We start from the raw sequence: 17,687 nt of genomic DNA on the forward strand, positions 1-17,687 counted from the left end.
TTGAACCAAAATATTTTCACAACTTAAAGGTATTTCTTCACTATTATTTGTTTGTTTGTTTGAGTTCTTCATGTGGTGTCTTTGTTTAACCACGAATCATATATTATCCATGTAGCCACAGATTTAGGGATAAGTACTGTCCAAAAGCGGGATGCTGGTGTAAAAGAGTCTCTCAGGACTTTGCAGTTTTTTCCAGATGGTTTCCTCCAGCAGTGACGACTTCAGGCAGATTGCTTCTTTCTTTGGCTCTGTCTTACGCACACATGCGCCCACACACACTCACACACAAATATATACTCTGCATATGTAACTAGCAGGTCACTCAATTCAGCTCCAGTCTCCTTTTTTTTTTTTTTTTTTTTGCTGGTGCAGCTGCTGCATCTCCTCCTTCAGCTCTGTCAACAGTGGCTTCGTGACCAGCTTGTGATTAGTTTTCTTCTTTGACTCAACACAAAATAAACACAACAGATGATAACTCAAGTATAAAAGAGGTTTCACTGCTTTGTTTAGGGATTCCAAGCCATTAGCAGTCTTCCGTGTGGGAGTGGACGAGAATTGAACGTGTAGCTTTTGAGCTTTTGTTTAGCCAAAAGTGCTTTTTTGCTCGACACTTTGGTTGTACTAGAACCCTTCATGCTCTTCTTTACCTACTATTACAGCTGACACCACATTTAGTCCCTGTTGTTTCAATATTAGCCTTAAAGTGGACTACTACACTTTTTCTCTGGTAGTGTGTTGCAGTGGTGGAATCTAAATAAAATGGACAAAGTTTCGAATAATGAAGTTAGTTTATGTGCAAGTTATCCCTATAAAGACTTTGAACTATCCTAAATGAACAGTTTCGAACAATCGTTTGTACTCTTGGTTGTGTATGTCACTGAGATTATATCCCTGATGTGGTTATCCCTGGCACATGGCTCTGGCTGTGGGAAAATCAGCCTATTTGTAAAGCCTCTGTTTACAAGGACCAGCCAGCAGTGAACTGGCTATGTGGGCACTAGGTTAAACAGGTTGTTGCCGACAGCGGGTGGACTCAGGTCCAGTGTAGGATGAACTGTGAAGAAAGAAAAGCTACTCCCCTTTTTTCACATTTAACAAAGTAAACATCAGTGACACAATTCAATGCAGTGTGCCATCACCAAGATATTTTTTTAACCCACTGCATCTTTGGCATTAGAAAAAGCTGCCGATTTCAAACAGTCTCCACTCACTTGTTTTTGAACTCTCATTTTTAGATAAACTTTGCTGTCACAAAAGTGTTTTTTTTCCCCTATTCTGAGTTTTTTTTTTTTATTACTTGTATTCATGCTGGCTGGAAAAAGGTGTTTTAGTATGGACAAAAGACACAACCCTTTAACAGAAAAACTAAAAACACTGCAGCTCCATGGTAACCACCTAAACTTTATCTGCTGATAAAAGCTCCATAGCGAGCGAATAAGTGGATCTTGAGTGCAGCTTGGTTTGTCACCTGTTTCCACAGTCGCTCCCTGTTGTCTAATGTGTTGTTCTCTGTGTTTTCCCTTTCAATAACTGCTCCAGTTAGACAGTCAAAGCTTTAAAAAAAAATAATATTCTTGTTGGTGAAAATGGTTATATATATAAAATAGTTATATATGTGCGTGTGTGGCTCTAGTTTTAGTCACTTTATCCTGAGCAACTCTAATTGAATTCTACTTAGGCTTAGCACAAATAAATCTATTTATAAGTGGCTCTTCCTCCCCTTTGCTGATATTAGGTGGGAACAACAAACAAGTGTGCTCTTTCTAAAACTGTGTAGTCAAATAATGAAATATTTTGATTTCCACTATGAAAATTTTATGGCTTGTGTGATGAAAAGAAAGTTACTAAACCAACCCATTCTGGCTGGCTGTGATGAAACTGTCCTCTTCTTGTTGTTGCTCCCAGCTCTCTGGCCCTCTGCCTAATCATTGTGTGATTATGGTTGTGTGCGCGCACGTGTTTGTTTCTGAGAGAGGAAAAGAGAGACTGTGTCGCAGCTCACTGGATGATTGAGAGCAGCAATTAGAGACTTAATTAGTGGCTATCACAAACGCGTGCGCATGCACACACACACACACACACACACACACACACACACACACACACACACACACACACACACACACACACACACACCAGATACACAAACACTGATGCCAATGTACACACACATTCATACAGCTGCGCATGCACAGCCACACACATGCACACACATAATAATACTGTACACACTTTTCTCTGTGTGCGTGCCTGTGTTTACTAGATAGCATAATATGATTCCATCCACGTTTTAAGTGTTTAATTGGCTTTTAAATCCTACTATGTAATTATATGGCTGTGACACACACTTACAAACTCATAGACATACGCACACACAAATGCAACATGCGCACACATGCACACATGCAGTACAGCTGTTCATTAGCATGATGGCTTTACTGCTGTCTTGGCTCTAATCACGGCATGTTTACATTTTAAATGAGCGGAAATGCTGCATTGCCACAACTGCGCACACATACACTCAGGCCCACCCGTACACAAACACCTTCCAAACACTCACATACTCCGTTTAACTTTGAACTTACTTTAATCATATTGTGTTTACATTTCAAATGAGAAAGGATTGCAGCATTACAGCAGACACACAAACCACACAAACACACATTCAGTTTTTCCCTCTTCTGTTTTCGTTTTGCATAGGCAAATACACAGACACACTTCTCATTAGGGTTGCAGCAGTTTGAATAGCCATAGAGTCTCTTTTTTTTACTGTATTTTAATTATTGATTAGTTTGAGATTTCACTAGCTGTAATTTAATTAAAGAGGGGCAGACATAAACTCCTTTGCTTTGAATAGAGCTTTAGCGTGTGCATTTGTGTCTTACTGTCAGACTTTGCCAAAGACAGAATGTCCATCAGGTTTGGCGCGTTCATCTGTTTGGCTGTGGTACATCTCTGTATATATGAAGAGGATTTCTGTGTGCACTTCTCAAACTGTCCCTAGCATCCACTTCTGTCACACCAGTCCTCTGCATGTCCTCCTTCACTCCTATGTGGTCGTCCTCTTTTCCTCTGGCCTGGCAGCACAGCATTCAGCAGCCTTTGTCCAATACATCCACTATCCCTCCTCTGCACATGTCCAAACCATCTCAGCCATGCCTCTCTAACATTATCTCCAAACTGCTCAGTCTGAGTTGTCCCTCTGATAATTCTACCTTATAATAATGCTGTGGACTGAACAGGCAAGATAATACTTGAAAACACAGTGTTTCCATCATTAGATTAAAGTCATACAGGTTTAGAAAATTCAATCTGTGGATGATGAATTTAGTATTTTGTGCAGTTTCTGTCCACTACTTTAGTGATGGCTGAAATTTCTCAGCAGCTAATGGATTGCCATGAAATTTGTGCTGAATCATTTGCTGAATGTTAGAGTGTCCACTATCCGTTTTGTAAATTAACAGTTTGCGTGGTGTGAACATTTTCAGAATGTAGTTTTACTTCTTTGCACTAAATAGTAGGGCTGTGCGATATGACCCAAATCTCATATCCCGATATAAGAATTCTATCGTCCCAATAACGATATAAATCACAAAAATGCAACATTTTCTGTAAATTCTGTGAATCTCGGGAAGCTCGACTTGCAGGAAGTGTTTCCAGCTGCGCGTCATGTAGCTGGAGTCGAGTGTTTTAACCGATGCATGAAACTACACATTTTTAGACATAAGTTGTAACGGCTGCCGTTTTCTTTGTGAGTATTTATTACACGGCGTGCTGCGGGGAAAAGCCTGTCCTAACGTTTGAGTCTAAGGTTTATTTTTTAGCACCCGGCCGCTCTTTTTTTACTTCTCATCTGCAAATAACCTGCTCTTTCACGTGATTATGTTTATTTTGAAAAGTCTCAACAGGATCTTGAGTAGTGATGTGCGGATCGATCCTGAAATATCGATTCCTCCGATACCAATCATTTATGGTCTAGAATCGATTCTCACATTAAAATATCGATATTTTAGTAATATCATTCGGATTGTCTACATTCAAAGGAACTACTTCCTCTTCCGCCTTTCATAGTCATGTGCGAAATACGGCTGTATAAATGTCTCGCGCCCCTTGGCGTGCACACGCACAACAATGGCTGAGCCTAATTGGAGTCATGTGAGGACTTATTTTACCTCCACAAACAGCTGAGACGTGGTTTGCGATACATGTGGCAAAAAAGTGCTCCAAGAGTGAGGTGTTGTGGCCATACTAGGGCTGTTGGGGGGGAATACATTTTACAGTGTTTATTTATCGGATAAAATACGTTAAATGTTTGGCCGACCCGGAAACAGCGGGGGTGTCCAAATTCAGAGGCCGCTTCCACCTGAGGACCCGGCCTTCGTGGTCTAAAGAAAGCCGGGTAGTACGTCATGAGTTCCCTCGGTGGAGTGAAACTCTGCCGTCTGCTCCTTGCTATCTAAAATATAACCGGGCGCTGGCGTAAACACTCGACCGTCTCACACTTCTATTTAATCATTTTCTTTTTGACGTTTATTCAGCTGTATGAAAACCCCAGAGGAACCCTCCCGAGGGATTAATAAAGTTAAATTTAAATTAATCGAATCTAATAACTTTAATCTCAGCCAAACCGATTTACTCACGAACAAATAAAACACTGAAAAAGCCAAACAATAACATTTTTAAGTTATCAAAGTGACTTATATATCATGTTTAACCCGAGTAGCGAAAGACCGCGGGGGTTTGAAGACGATATTTGAAGTTTACACAGCTACATTCTCACCTGAAAATATGTTAAAAGTTTTTTTGGGACCAAGAAAGAGAAATAAGAGTAATATTAAAACCAAGTAGCTGTTGCCATTGTTGGAAACTGGAATTGGCTGGGCCGCGCTATGAATTCTGCGATATGGTTTTTCAATTTTGTTGTCCGGGTGGAAAATCGGGAGAAATTCGGGAGAATGGTGGCTCCGGGAGATTTTCGGGAGGGGCACTGAAATTCGGTATTCTCCCGGAAAAATCGGGAGGGTTGGCATGTATGGTTGTGGCAACATCACTAACCTTGTCAAACACCTCAGAGTAAATCATATCACAGAATATGACGAGCGTATGTTGAGACTGAAGAGGAGGAGAGGGACAGGTGCTGCTAGGGCGAGACAGACGTCTCTCACAGAGTCCTTTAGTGCTGCAGGCAGGCAAGGTGTTCAAATAGCGCACAACTTCAGTTTTTTTTTATTTCTATATGATGAACTCTGCATTATTAAGTGATAAGAACAAGTAATCTGATGTCCTGTAATCATTATGATGCTATAATTTGAGATACAATAAATAAAATACGTTTTTGTACAAAGTATCAGTATTGTCGATACCACCCTGAATGTTACTTGGTATCGGATCAGAAAGGAAATCAGTGGTATCGCACATCACTAATCTTGAGCTTTATTGTGAAAGGTTTATGTGGAACATAAACAAGCGGAAACGCGATGCTGTTACCGTCGTTGTTGCTAACCACAACGCATAAAAACAGGCGCTTGTCCGTCCGTAGTGTGGTTATATAAAATATAAGAGAAAGAGAGAACTTTAAGAAATGAATATAGCCACTACAGTGACCATCAAAACGATGAAAAAATATTGCCGTAAACAGTTTATTTTGTGACACCACGAAACAAACGATAGCGTAAAATGAAACGATAGACGTTTTTATATCGTCATCCGATATATATCGTTATAACAGCCCTACTAAATAGGACATTTTTTTCATGTTTTTAACCATCTTTATGGAGTTATTTTGCTTACACAGTTGGGCTGTATATTGCCTATACACTAAAAGGAGATTGACCCTCTTGGCTGTTTGTCTTGTATATAACAGACTAACTACTGAAAATTGTCAAAGAAGCTGATCATGGTGACAAACGCACAAAGAACTGACAGAGAAATCTTTAGCTCTGATAAATAGATTAGACTCTCCCTTTCATGCACCAAGCTCTGGTGTGTTAATGTTGTTTTTAAACTAAATTTGATCATCTAACAACTGAAAATACCCAGATTATTTTCCCAGGAGAGAGTAAAAAATAAAACTGAGCTAAAATATAAAGTGAATATGTCATTACAGGAATTGCTGGCCAGTGTATAAACTGATTTCATAAGATGATTACGTGTCAGTGGTGTGTTTCAAAGCTTGTTTTGAAGTTTTTCTGCTCTTGGTTGCTGAAAGGTTTGTTAGCGAAGCTAAGCAGAACTGTTAAGGTGACTAAAATAAAAACATCCGAACTTGATAATACCTATATATTTAAAATATAAAAGTTCATTATTAACCCTGAGGAAATTTCAGTGAATCTGAAATGCTTGTAAAACTGTGACTGCATGAATTGAGTCTGTCCACCTGCCGTGTTCTAGATTCAGACTACTTTCACGTTGTGTCTTTGTCTCCAGACCTCGAATCAAAGGCTGCTGAGTTGAATCAGTCTCTTTCACGGAGAGGTGGAACTCCAGAAAAAAGCCTGAGCGAGATGAAGGAGGAGATCCAGGCTATGCTGCATGAGATGAGGCAACGACAGCTGGGAAGGAAGAAAGTTATTGCAGAGGAGGAAAACAAGTATGGAAACACATGAACACATATGTACAGAGGTCATGTTTTTCTATCTCCCACACACACACACACACACACACACACACACACACACACACACACACACACACACACACACACACACACACACACACACACAAAAGGAAAACTAAGTAAACAGACCAGCCATTGTTTTAGACATATGCAACGGAGTGTGTGCAAACCATAAGGTGGTAATATACAGAGATAAAACATGCTAACAGTCATGTCTGAGTACAAGAGAAAAAGTGAGCATCCATGCTATGGGCACTTTTTGAGGATGCTTGATGTTTCTCTTTCTCGCTGTCTTCATTATTTTTATTTTATTTTTTGTAAAATTTGTAGATTCAAATCACAACTGTTATCTCTAGGTGCTTTATAGTGGAAAGAAAAAAACCTAGTGTAACAGTGGAAATCACATCAACCAGACAAATAAATCTATGATCAAGCATTGGGTGATGGTGGGAAGGAAAAACTGCCTTTTATCAGGAAGAAACCTCCAGCAGAAGCAGATTCAGATAGAAGCAACCACGTGCTGTGACATGTTTGGGGGGGGGGGGGGGGGGTGAAGCGAAATGAAGAAAGGAGAACAGGGGGAGACAAGACGAAAAAGTCCATGTGGGAGAGAGAAGACACAACAGTGCCATGTAAACACACAAAGAATAAATTGAGGTGAGTGGAGATGAAGTGCTCAGTACATCACAAGTCCTGCAGCAGCCTGGACCTATATCAGCATAACCAAGGGATGCTGAGGGTCATGTGATAAAGCCAAAAGTTTAAGCTTTATCAAAAGGCCAAAGTTTAAAGTCTAATCTTAAGTCTGTCTACCAAATTCAAACCGGGAGCTAGCTCCACAGGAGAGGGGCCTGATAGCCGAAGGCTCAGCCTCCCATTCTGCTTTTAAATACAATATGAACCACAAAATGCTCTATTAAGATAATATAGTACTACTGGCTCTTTAAGATATGAGGAGGCCTGATTGAGGAAGATATGAGCGGACTTTCTACAGTAAATGGGATGGTTCTTATATAGCACTTTTACTCTACTTGAGCACTTAAAGCGCTTTATACAACATTATACATCACCCATTCATTCAAGCACTTTTTTCTGTGCTTAAGCGCTTTCTGTCTAACATTCAAACACATTCACACTCAGATGGAAGCATTGGAGAGCAACTTGGGGTTAGTATCTCGCACAAGGATATTTGGCATGCAGACTGGAGCAGCCAGGGATCAAACCACCAACTTTCTGATTAGTAGATGACCTGCTCTACCACCTGAGCTACAGCCACCCCGAAAATGTGAGGAGAATGATTTTAATTCAATTCTTGATTTAACCGGAAGCCAAAGAGAGACACCACCATCTGGGAAATATTATCTTGCTGCAGCATTTTGGATCAACTGAAGGGTTTTCTGAACAATCTGGTAATATTGGATTATAATAGTACAGCTTGAATATTCTGAATGCTTATTTAATTCACAAACTCGCTTTTCAGCATCAATTTGAAACATGATGTTTCTAAATTTAGTGATAATAAAGAGATAAAAGAATGCAGATGAAAGAAATCAACACATTTGTTTGATGTGACTCCAGGATTCCACCTACCAGTTATTTTGCTCTCACTTGTTCAAGACTTTGCATTTACTTTGAGCTGTTTTTACTCATGAAATTGTGAGTGGTGCCAGGACATTGTTCCAATGTGTACAAAACACTTCAGAGATTTTCTCTCACTTGTAAATACTCGGTTTGATTTTAGCAAGGTTGCTGCCTGGGTAGAGTGTGCAGAAGGCAGGAAGTAAGAAATACATTCGCTTTTTGCAAAATCACCTTTTGTATTGTCACAAAGTGGACATTTCTACTTATGGTTTGCGGTAAATTAGTTTGAAAAAAATTAAACTTGTGGGTAATTACTTTGTAAATGCACTATGTTTGTTTCTGGCCATTTAAATAAAGAAAATTCTGCCGCGTGTATTGATAAAGTAAACTGCAAATGATGTCAGACTTGATATTTTCAAGAGTTAGAAACTAGTTTCATTTAGATTCTATTTGTTTATGGAACTTTCCGTGAATGCCGGGAATAAAAGAAAATCACCTTCATTTGTAAAACAACACTGCACTGAGTATTTGGAAAATTGTTAGGTAATATGTAGAGGTTAAATTAAGCAAACCCATCATTCCTTTGTGATTGATTTCTTTCTTTTTTTGGACATTGGGTATCAGATGTAAACCACTCCCACTTACAGAGATCTGATTGCTATGTGTCCTAAAGCCCTGTTGATGTTTCCCCCTTTGCGTTCCCACACTTTCTGTCTCTCTCAATGCATTTGATGGAATTAGTAATCTGTTCCCGTCTTCCCTCCTTTGCTCCCTCTCTTTGTCTGTCCCTTTGAGCAGTAAATGTTGACAAGGTCGATGAGTTAATTAAAAGTATCACCGCGGGGGCAGAAGCGGAGAAAGACACAGCCATACAAAGAACAGGTAGTGAGAAGAAAAGTCACAGAGGGACAGGGGAACAGCTAACAGATGGACAGCGAGTTGTGATGGGATAACATATGAGGAAAAACAGAGACAAAGAGAAGTTGCCACTGCTATTCAGTGACTTGCCTGTCAGTTCACAGTGCATTATTTCACTGAGCCCTGAGGGGAGCAAAGAAAACGCTAGCAAAAAACAAGTGCTAAAATGAGCAAAGCTGGCACAATTATGCATACTGTTTATATTTCATCTAGATATGCCAGAGTTCAAAAACTTTGCAGTGTGCTGCAAATGTTACTTTCATTCACATGCAGCATTAGTATATAATGATGTTGTAATAATTAATTGTTAGATGCGCCCGTTATATTTTTTTAACTTTGACTTTCTCTTGCTATTCTCCACAGGGTTCATTAAATTGTCATCAGATCAAATCATTACCTTCCATATGTCCCTAAAATTATATGAAATTGTCCTCTGAGTACTCTTAACTGGAGGACACTAGATCCTTGTAGTCCTTTTTAATGCTGAAGGTTAAAAATTGCACTCATTACAGGACTCACTGGTAAGCATATGGCTACTAAACTGTTTGAAAGTATTTCTGCTTTCTAAAAGTTCACATCATGGAGTAGGGGTATGTCACCAGGGTGCAGAGGAGGCTACCCCCCCCCCCCCCCCCCCCCCCCTCTGTCCCCTTCTGGCTGCCTCTGCCTCAATTTTATCCCACAACTTAGACATTCACATTACTCACACTCTCATTACACATACATATAGGATCTTGGGGGTGGGCACGATACACGGAGTCCAAAGTACCATCAGGGTGTACACCTCACCCCTGGCGTCGTTGCCCACCTCTCAATTTTAAATACACGTAGACATTGAGGGCTAGCAGGAGGGACCATGCGCTTACCTGCTGCTCTCTGGCAGGTAGCTCCATGCCCTCCTGGGTTTTAAATGCACCTTAGAACACACATGCATCAACACTACAATGAGCGGGTGGAGGGAGGTTTGGAGTCTTCTCTCACCCCCGTTCTCTGCGGCCTGCTGGAGCGGGGGGGCTAGGAGGAGGAGTTGGCCGTCCGACTGCGGTCTGGAGTGTGGGGCCTCCCTGCTGCTGCGGAGTCGGGGCGGTCTGCCTCCCCCCACCGCAGGGAAAAGGGTAACACCACCTGGGTCTGGGTGCAGTTCCCCCCTCCAGGGGCAAGGGTACCTAGACCCGGTTTGTAGAGTACGCTTGGGGAGTGTGATCGTGTGTACAGCGTCTCTTTATGTCTGTCTCCACGTTGGTTGAGTGTGGAGTAAGTGCATATGAGAGCATGAGGGTGGGAATGGATGTTTGTATCTGTGTGTGCCTGTATGTCTGTGTCTATATGTCAGGTTGGGTATCAGACGCCACCTCTCTGGGGACATCTCAGGCCCTCCAAGGTTTGGAGGCCTATCTCCACCCACCACCACTTCCCCTGCCAGTGGCGGACTCCCTCAGGTGTCGGTGCGTTGGTGGTTCTTTGTGTCTGGGGGTGGGCATCCGGGTACACACCGGCTCACACGATTGGTGCTCTGTGAACGTTTTCCCTTGAGTCTATCCCCTATGTACACATCCTCTGATGCCCCGAGCCAGCTAAAGAAGAGAATATTTGCTACAAGCCACCCAAAATGTGAAGTGGTGACTTTTAGGTGTCTTCAACATGACAAGATGTCCATGTTGAAAATGCTCAATGTCTCGGTTGTTGCAAAACAATCATTGCTGCCCACTGGCTAGTTTTCCTTTTCAAGTTTTTCATTTTGAGAAGTCTTTTCTGGAAACATTCATGATGATGCACTGCGTTATGCAAAAAGCCCCCTAAATTCATATAAAGGCTGAAACAGGGGCTTTAGAAAGTTTACACTCTGCCAACTTTCTCACCTTCATACAGCTGGCCGTGTATGCGACGGCCATGAATGTTGCAACATAAGTTTCAGAGATTGTACTCTCCCATCCAATTTTGTCTTTGGAAATATGTGGCAGTAGAGACTGTTTGAACACCTATGAAGTATTTCTGATGGAGTATACTGGCTCTCTAAGCAATCAGTGCTCTGCTCTTTCATTTGCTGGATGCCTGGTACCACACCGCTCACCTGAAAGCCATGCACTCACTTGCTTCTACTGCTATTTTCATTTCATTTCATAGCCTAGAATGCACATGGAGTGTCTGAGTCTGCCTTTCCCATTGAGGAAAATGACTATTGTCACCTCCCCACTCTCAGCCTTGCTGAGCCTGATGTTGTAAAAAGAGAAAATGGATTGTTCTGTAAAAGCCAAACACAAACATTATACATAAATACATTTGCAAATGATCCATCCCATGTTAGATACTCAGTGTGTACTGCACTTAGAATGAGAACAGCACAACAAAACTATTAAATTTTAATGAAATGTCCCTTAAACAAAGCCTGATGACAGCTTAAAATTCCTTTTATATTAAACAAAGTCTCTGGATTGTTGGCTCTGGATATTTGTTGCAGCAAGCTGAATGCAAAATTTATGCCTCGGAGTATTTCTCAGACAGGCAGCCTGATGAGGCTCGGTTGTTAGGTTTTAGTTATCTTTTAGAATCTCGTTTTCTTCCAGTTATATTTATTGCTGTTACCTATATAGCAAATTCTGTTGCAGTGTATATTACCACGTGTTGCTTTACCCCCTCACCCACACAGACACGCATGTTAGAGTGATATTTGCAATGTTTTACATTGCTGCAATTTAATCTATCTTAGCCTGAGGGGTCAATAGACAAACGCTGCTAATTTCAGACCCACATTTCAGTGTTCAGTCATATGGAGTGATTATTGTCTTCAGACTAGCAGAGGGTCTTTCACACATGGCAGTAACTCCCATCCTCTTGTCTCTTCTGTGGATTCTAGTATTCGCATGTGATACTTTAATCCACTGTTCTACTAAGTCATGTATGACACTGTGCAGTAACACTGTGGGATTTAATGGAAATAATCCAGTCTCTCTCTCTCTCCTCTTTTTCCATTCAGTTTAGCAGAAGAGTTGTATCAGAAAGTCCAAAGACTCTTTGGTAAACCGCATCAGGCCACTGAAGACCTCAAGGCAGAGGTGACAATTAATTTTACTTATTTGTCTTCAGTTTTACTAAATGAATGGCTTAACACCTCCTTATCTTCTTTCTAAGATAAAAGAGAAGCTTTCGGACCATGAGGAGAAGCTCAGGGATGCCCATGGTCTGCTCATCTTTGCCCAGGGACAGACAAGTCTGGCTGGCTCACTGGCTTACCAAAACCAAGCTAACCTCACAGCCCTGGAGGTACAAGCACGAGTTTACATTGTGACCTCGTGTCCAAACTGTGTGTTTTGTGTATAACTGATATTTTGAGATGTCAGTTAGTTAAATGTTGTCATAATGTGGTAAGCAAAGCCTCTATGCCTCTTTAACTATCACACAATGGGGCGATCGTGGCTCAAGAGTTGGGCATTCGTCTTGTAATCGGAAGGTTGCCGGTTCGAGCCCCGGCTCCGACAATCTCGGTCATTGTATCCTTGGGCAAGACACTTCACCCATTGCCTACTGGTGGTGGCCGGTGGCGCCAGTGTCCGGCAGCCTCGCCTCTGTCAGTGCGCCCCAGGGCAGCTGTGGCTACACTGTAGCTTGCCATCACCAGTGTGTGAATGGGTGGATGATTGTGTATAGTTAAAGCGCTTTGGGGTCCTTAGGACCAAGTAAAGCGCTATACAAATACAGACCATTTAGACCATTGACAGTAGATTCTGTAAAAACACCCTTCTGTTGGCATTACAATTACTTGTCAATGTATTTGCCGTATACTCTAAAGTGCTGAAGCGAGCAGTATTTCATAAAAACCGACTCTGAACCTGAAGCATCTACATGAACACTGCTGTGTGATGTCTTTGTTACTCCCCATTTGCTCTGTACTTTCTACTGTGGCCTGGATAGCTACAGAAAAGAGCACCAAAATGACTGTTTGCACATTTTTGGACCCTTCCATGCACTTGAGAGAGACAAATTTATGCTCATACCAATAAGCATGTTCCAGTCTTTAAGAAGTTGGGTCACAAAGTTAAAGGCACAAGGCCACACGTTACCCAACGTCTGATAGTAACGATAACGTTTTAAGTGTATTTTATTTCTGACTTTAGACATAAGACAATTAAATCTTTTAGTTTCTGTCTCCTAAACTGAAAAAACAATAAAAATGCTTAATAATCCCAAAGACTGAAATTCACCATCTATAAATCATTGATGCCACTTAATCTTATTTTGTTGAGAAGCCTTTTGCATGTGATTAATCATCAAGAAGGGCTTAGATGCAGCATAACCTCTAACAGAAAAAAATAGCAAACATTTATTGAATAGATTATCCTACATATCCTACAGGAAAGATTATACAGTCTTCTATCTCTGACACACTCAATCAATATAGTCTCACAGCAATTTCATTAAATGCACCTTGCTAGTGTGGAGCAGGGAAATTATTTTACTGCTATTGTTAAATAATTGTCATCAGTACCATTGTATTGATAATATAATCTGGAGTTTATATTGCATTCAGATGTTGAAACAGTGTGCGTCTTTCAGAAAGACTAAGTTGCAGGCTGACAGGAAGTTGCAGGTTTGCAGAGTGTGCCTTTTGCAGAACTGAAACCGAAAGCAGACGAGACACAGACAGTAGGTGAAGAGGTGACACAAAGAGCATGTGAGGTCAACACATACACACACATTAGTTAGATTTATTTAGAGGAGAGAACGGAAAGTACCAAGCCATGAAAATAGAAGATGATTTTCTGGGTGAAAAGTCATGATGATGTTGATCTGATCTATGTATAAAATGTATCTGTGACGCATGAAGGGGCGTCAGTAAATCAAACCCTGATGCTATAAAATATCTGTTCATGCTTTGATTAAGTCGAGGACTACTGGCTGTCTGCGTACAGAGTGTCTTCCCACATGTGTGTTCATTAAAATCATTGTTTGACCAAGACCTTTTGGAACCATGGGTGGTGTGTACTCTCCTTCCTCAATTTTGAATCTTAACACTAGTTACGGCTCACTACCCCTTTTGCCCTCAGAACTGTCTTAATTCTTTGTGGCACAGATTCGACCCAGAAACACTGCTTAGAGATTTTGGTCCATATCAACCCGATGGCATCACACAGCTACTGCAGACTTGCCAGCTGCACATCCATGATATAAATCTCCTAGTCCACCACATCGCAGAGGTTCTCTGTTGGATTGAGATCTGCTGACTGTGGAGGTCATTAAGCTCATTGTGATGAAACCAGTCTGAGATGATTTGGGTTTTGCGACATAGCACATTATCCAACTGGAAGCAGCCATCAGAATGTGGCTACACTGGGGTAAAGAGATGGACTTGACCTGCAACAATATTTGGGGAGGCTGTACTGTTTGAATGATGCTCGATTGGTACTAAGAGGCTCAAAGTGTGCCTACAACATACCCCCCCACACATTACACCACCACCACCAGCCTCAACCAGTGGTGTAAGGCCAGATGGATCCATGCTTTCATGTTTTTACCACCAACTCCTGACCCCACCATCTGAATCTGGTCCTGTTTTCTTTTAATGCAGAGGAAGCGATCTGCAGTCAGCGGAGTGAAACAGGAAGCACAGAAGGTTCTTAGAGAAGGAGAACGTCTACTGGGTGAAGCGAACCAGCTTTCTGACAACGTCAACAAAGAGATCGAGGTACGGAAATAAACCTTTCGTGCTCTGTAACACTTTAAACCTCTGTCCACTCTAGAATATTCTGCCTCAGGTTAGTTGTATTGCTTTTGTCTTCAAGAAAGACAAATTTCAGTTCGGCACATATAATGTTATTGTTATGTTTTATTAGCATTAAAAGTCACTTTTATGTAGATCTGAGTCTCTGTTCTCTGTTCACAGGACTTGGAGGAAATGGCGAGTGAGCTCGGGGCTCTTCATGGCCGGCTGGATGACAGAGTCAGTCACCTCACTTATGGTTTGAGCGATGGTCGCCTGGCTTATCGCGTGCAGGATGCAGAGGAACATGCCAAGCAACTTAACAACTCTGCAGCCATTTTAGATGGGTAAAGGGAGTATATTTTTACAGTACAGAAAAGCACACACATAGGCCCAGGTAGTATTTACTTCAGGCCGAGTGTGATTTTAAAACGGGTTCATGTTGCTTTCTTTCATGTTGTTGTCTTTTTTAATAACATTTGCTGGTTACAGCTTTTTATTCAGTTTCATGTAACTGTAAGTTAAATATCCAAATCGACTCTTAAGCGCTAAAAGCATACCATCATCAACTGCACGCTCAGCTTCACAGTTCAGTTAAGCTGGAATATATTATGCTCAAGTCCACCCAAAATCCAACTAATGGCAGTAAATGTTGAAACATGAAAAGTTCTGGAAATTCTCATTATAACTTCCAGTTTAATTTAACTGCTTACCAAAGTGTGTATAACAAATAGAATAGGAAATCAATGTCCATTTCTTCCTCTCCCCCCCCTCTTCACAGTATTTTGGCTGAAGCTAAAAACCTTTCCTTCAATGCGACAGCCGCCTTCAATGCCTACAGTAACATTAAAGCGAATGTTGATGCAGCAGAGAAGGAAGCAAAGGCAGCCAAACAGAGGGCGAGCGAGGCGCTGGCACTGGTAAGAGGACGTGCACTGTCACGTATGGAAACACATGCTGTATGTAACTCGCCCTGTATTCAGCTACTGTAGATACCAAACACAAGCAGTTTAGCAATCCGGACCATGAAAGTGTTCTCTCAGCACAAAAGATAGTGTGTGTGTGTTTGTGTGTGTGTCGCATGCAGTGACAGTAATGTAAGCTTGTGCTCTCCATTAGTCATGGCTGAGGGATCAAAGCACAGCTCTGTCCCTCTTCTTCCTTCCCTCTCTTTCTCATTATCATGACTCACACCTGAATTCTTCCTTTTTCCTTCTTTTATTTTTTAATTTGTCCCGTTTCCTATTCCCTTTCTTTTTTTCCTTCTTTTTTTTCTTTTTCCCTTGCACGTTTTTACTTTTTTTTTTAAACATTCACCTTCATCTTTGATTTTTTTTTCTCCATGTATTTCCTCTTCTCTCCTTTTTCACTTTAATTTCCTCTGAGCCAGTTCATTCGTCTGACCGTCATTCTGCTGATACTTTACCCTTCTCTTGTTGACTCATGCGGCTTGTTTGCTTTTTTCGCCGCCTTAATTTTTTCTTTTCCTTTGGCAAGTAATATGTAAAGGGCTAAAAGTGAAAAGCAAAGGGATGAAAAAATGATTCAAAGGGTTGAACACGGAGAAACAAAGTGATGAATAGTTAAGTAATTTGAATCCCTTTCTTAGAGGATCATTTAGCAATGCGAAGTAGTTATGCTTTGATCTTACAGTCGGTACTTCTGTATGCAGATTACTGCACCTCTACATTTTTTTTTTAAATTTGTGTGTGAACCCAAAAATACTTTATTCTGAGAGCATTTTAAGTCACATAATTTGCACTGTTGCTCCTTGTATGCAGGCTTTAGGTCCAGAGATCCCAGTAAAGGAAGCAGCTCGAGATGCCCTGCAGAAGAGTCATGTACTGTTGGATCAAGCTAAACAACTTCAAAATGAGGTCCAAGGTACTGTCGGTGTATGTGTATCCAGAATGTATATTATATATAATGCAAGAAATAGGTTCCTTATACAATATAAACAAGCCTTCCAATTTTAGAGCAGTGTATCTGATATCACTGTCGTCCTACATTTGCCTCTCTATGCCTTTTTCTCAGTCACTCTTTCCCATTAGGGAGGTGAGGGAAGTGATTTCATTAGCAGGCGGCCTTGGCTTCAAATCAAACCACCATCATCATTTACTTTGTGTGTGTTGTGTGTGTGTAGAGAATGCAGCTGGTGTGGCCGGGCTGAAGGGCAGAGTTAAAGCAGCGAAAGACAAAACCAAAGACCTGCTGAAAGCTGTCAATGGAACCATGGCAACGCTCAACGCCATCCCCAACGGTATGATTGCATCATTGTGTGTGTGTGTGTGTGTGGGGGGGGCTGTGCATGCACACAAGTGTGGGCGAAAGATAAAGACAGAGTGGATCAATATCAGTGTGTGGATAGAGGTCAGTTGCTCGGGTAAACTCAACTTGACACATGTCAGTACTCACAGATACGCACTCGGAAATGCACTGCGGCGATAGCAAAGTTACTGAACTGAAGTGTTACACATGTTTGTGTTTGGATCGACACAAAGACAGCTCTCAAATGTAGCAATAGTAACAGTTCAACATGGAAACATTTGCCTTAAAAATAAATGAATATGAATAATAAAGAGATTTTTACAGGATTTCCCTAGTGTGATGTCACCGTCTGCTTAGAGCAAATATTTAGCGTGATACTTTTATAGTTTCAGTCTCAAACAATAAAATCTGTTCATAGACTGGCCCTATGCAAATGTTGTATCAAAACAAGCTGTGTTTTTATTCTGGAGACTTCTCACGTCCAGGATGATCAGAGCAGGGATTCACATTTAATCATCCAAGTTTCACTTTCTTTTACCATGATGTCTAAGAACTATAATCCTTGATACTAAGTGATGAATTTAAAATTATTGTGCAGCGTGAACTGAG

The 17,687-nt window shown here is 41.1% G+C and overlaps 1 protein-coding gene across 5 annotated transcripts in view; it reads left to right on the forward strand.

Moving 5' to 3' along the window:
- Positions 1-17,687, forward strand: part of lama2 (laminin, alpha 2) — a 231,189-nt gene that overhangs the window by 173,503 nt on the left and 39,999 nt on the right. For all 5 annotated transcript variants that reach the window (XM_085382585.1, XM_085382587.1, XM_085382586.1 and 2 more), the window contains 8 exons: positions 6,427-6,589; positions 12,090-12,168; positions 12,245-12,376; positions 14,679-14,795; positions 14,994-15,157; positions 15,592-15,730; positions 16,592-16,694; positions 16,954-17,070. In XM_085382585.1, coding sequence (XP_085238711.1) covers positions 6,427-6,589; positions 12,090-12,168; positions 12,245-12,376; positions 14,679-14,795; positions 14,994-15,157; positions 15,592-15,730; positions 16,592-16,694; positions 16,954-17,070 — 1,014 coding nt within the window. The remainder of the gene's footprint in view (positions 1-6,426; positions 6,590-12,089; positions 12,169-12,244; positions 12,377-14,678; positions 14,796-14,993; positions 15,158-15,591; positions 15,731-16,591; positions 16,695-16,953; positions 17,071-17,687) is intronic.

Source organism: Rhamphochromis longiceps, linkage group LG15, assembly GCF_057381845.1.
Source record: "Rhamphochromis longiceps isolate RC_006_pf linkage group LG15, R_longiceps_female_GT1.1, whole genome shotgun sequence".
In the NCBI taxonomy this organism is placed as follows: Eukaryota; Metazoa; Chordata; class Actinopteri; order Cichliformes; family Cichlidae; genus Rhamphochromis; species Rhamphochromis longiceps.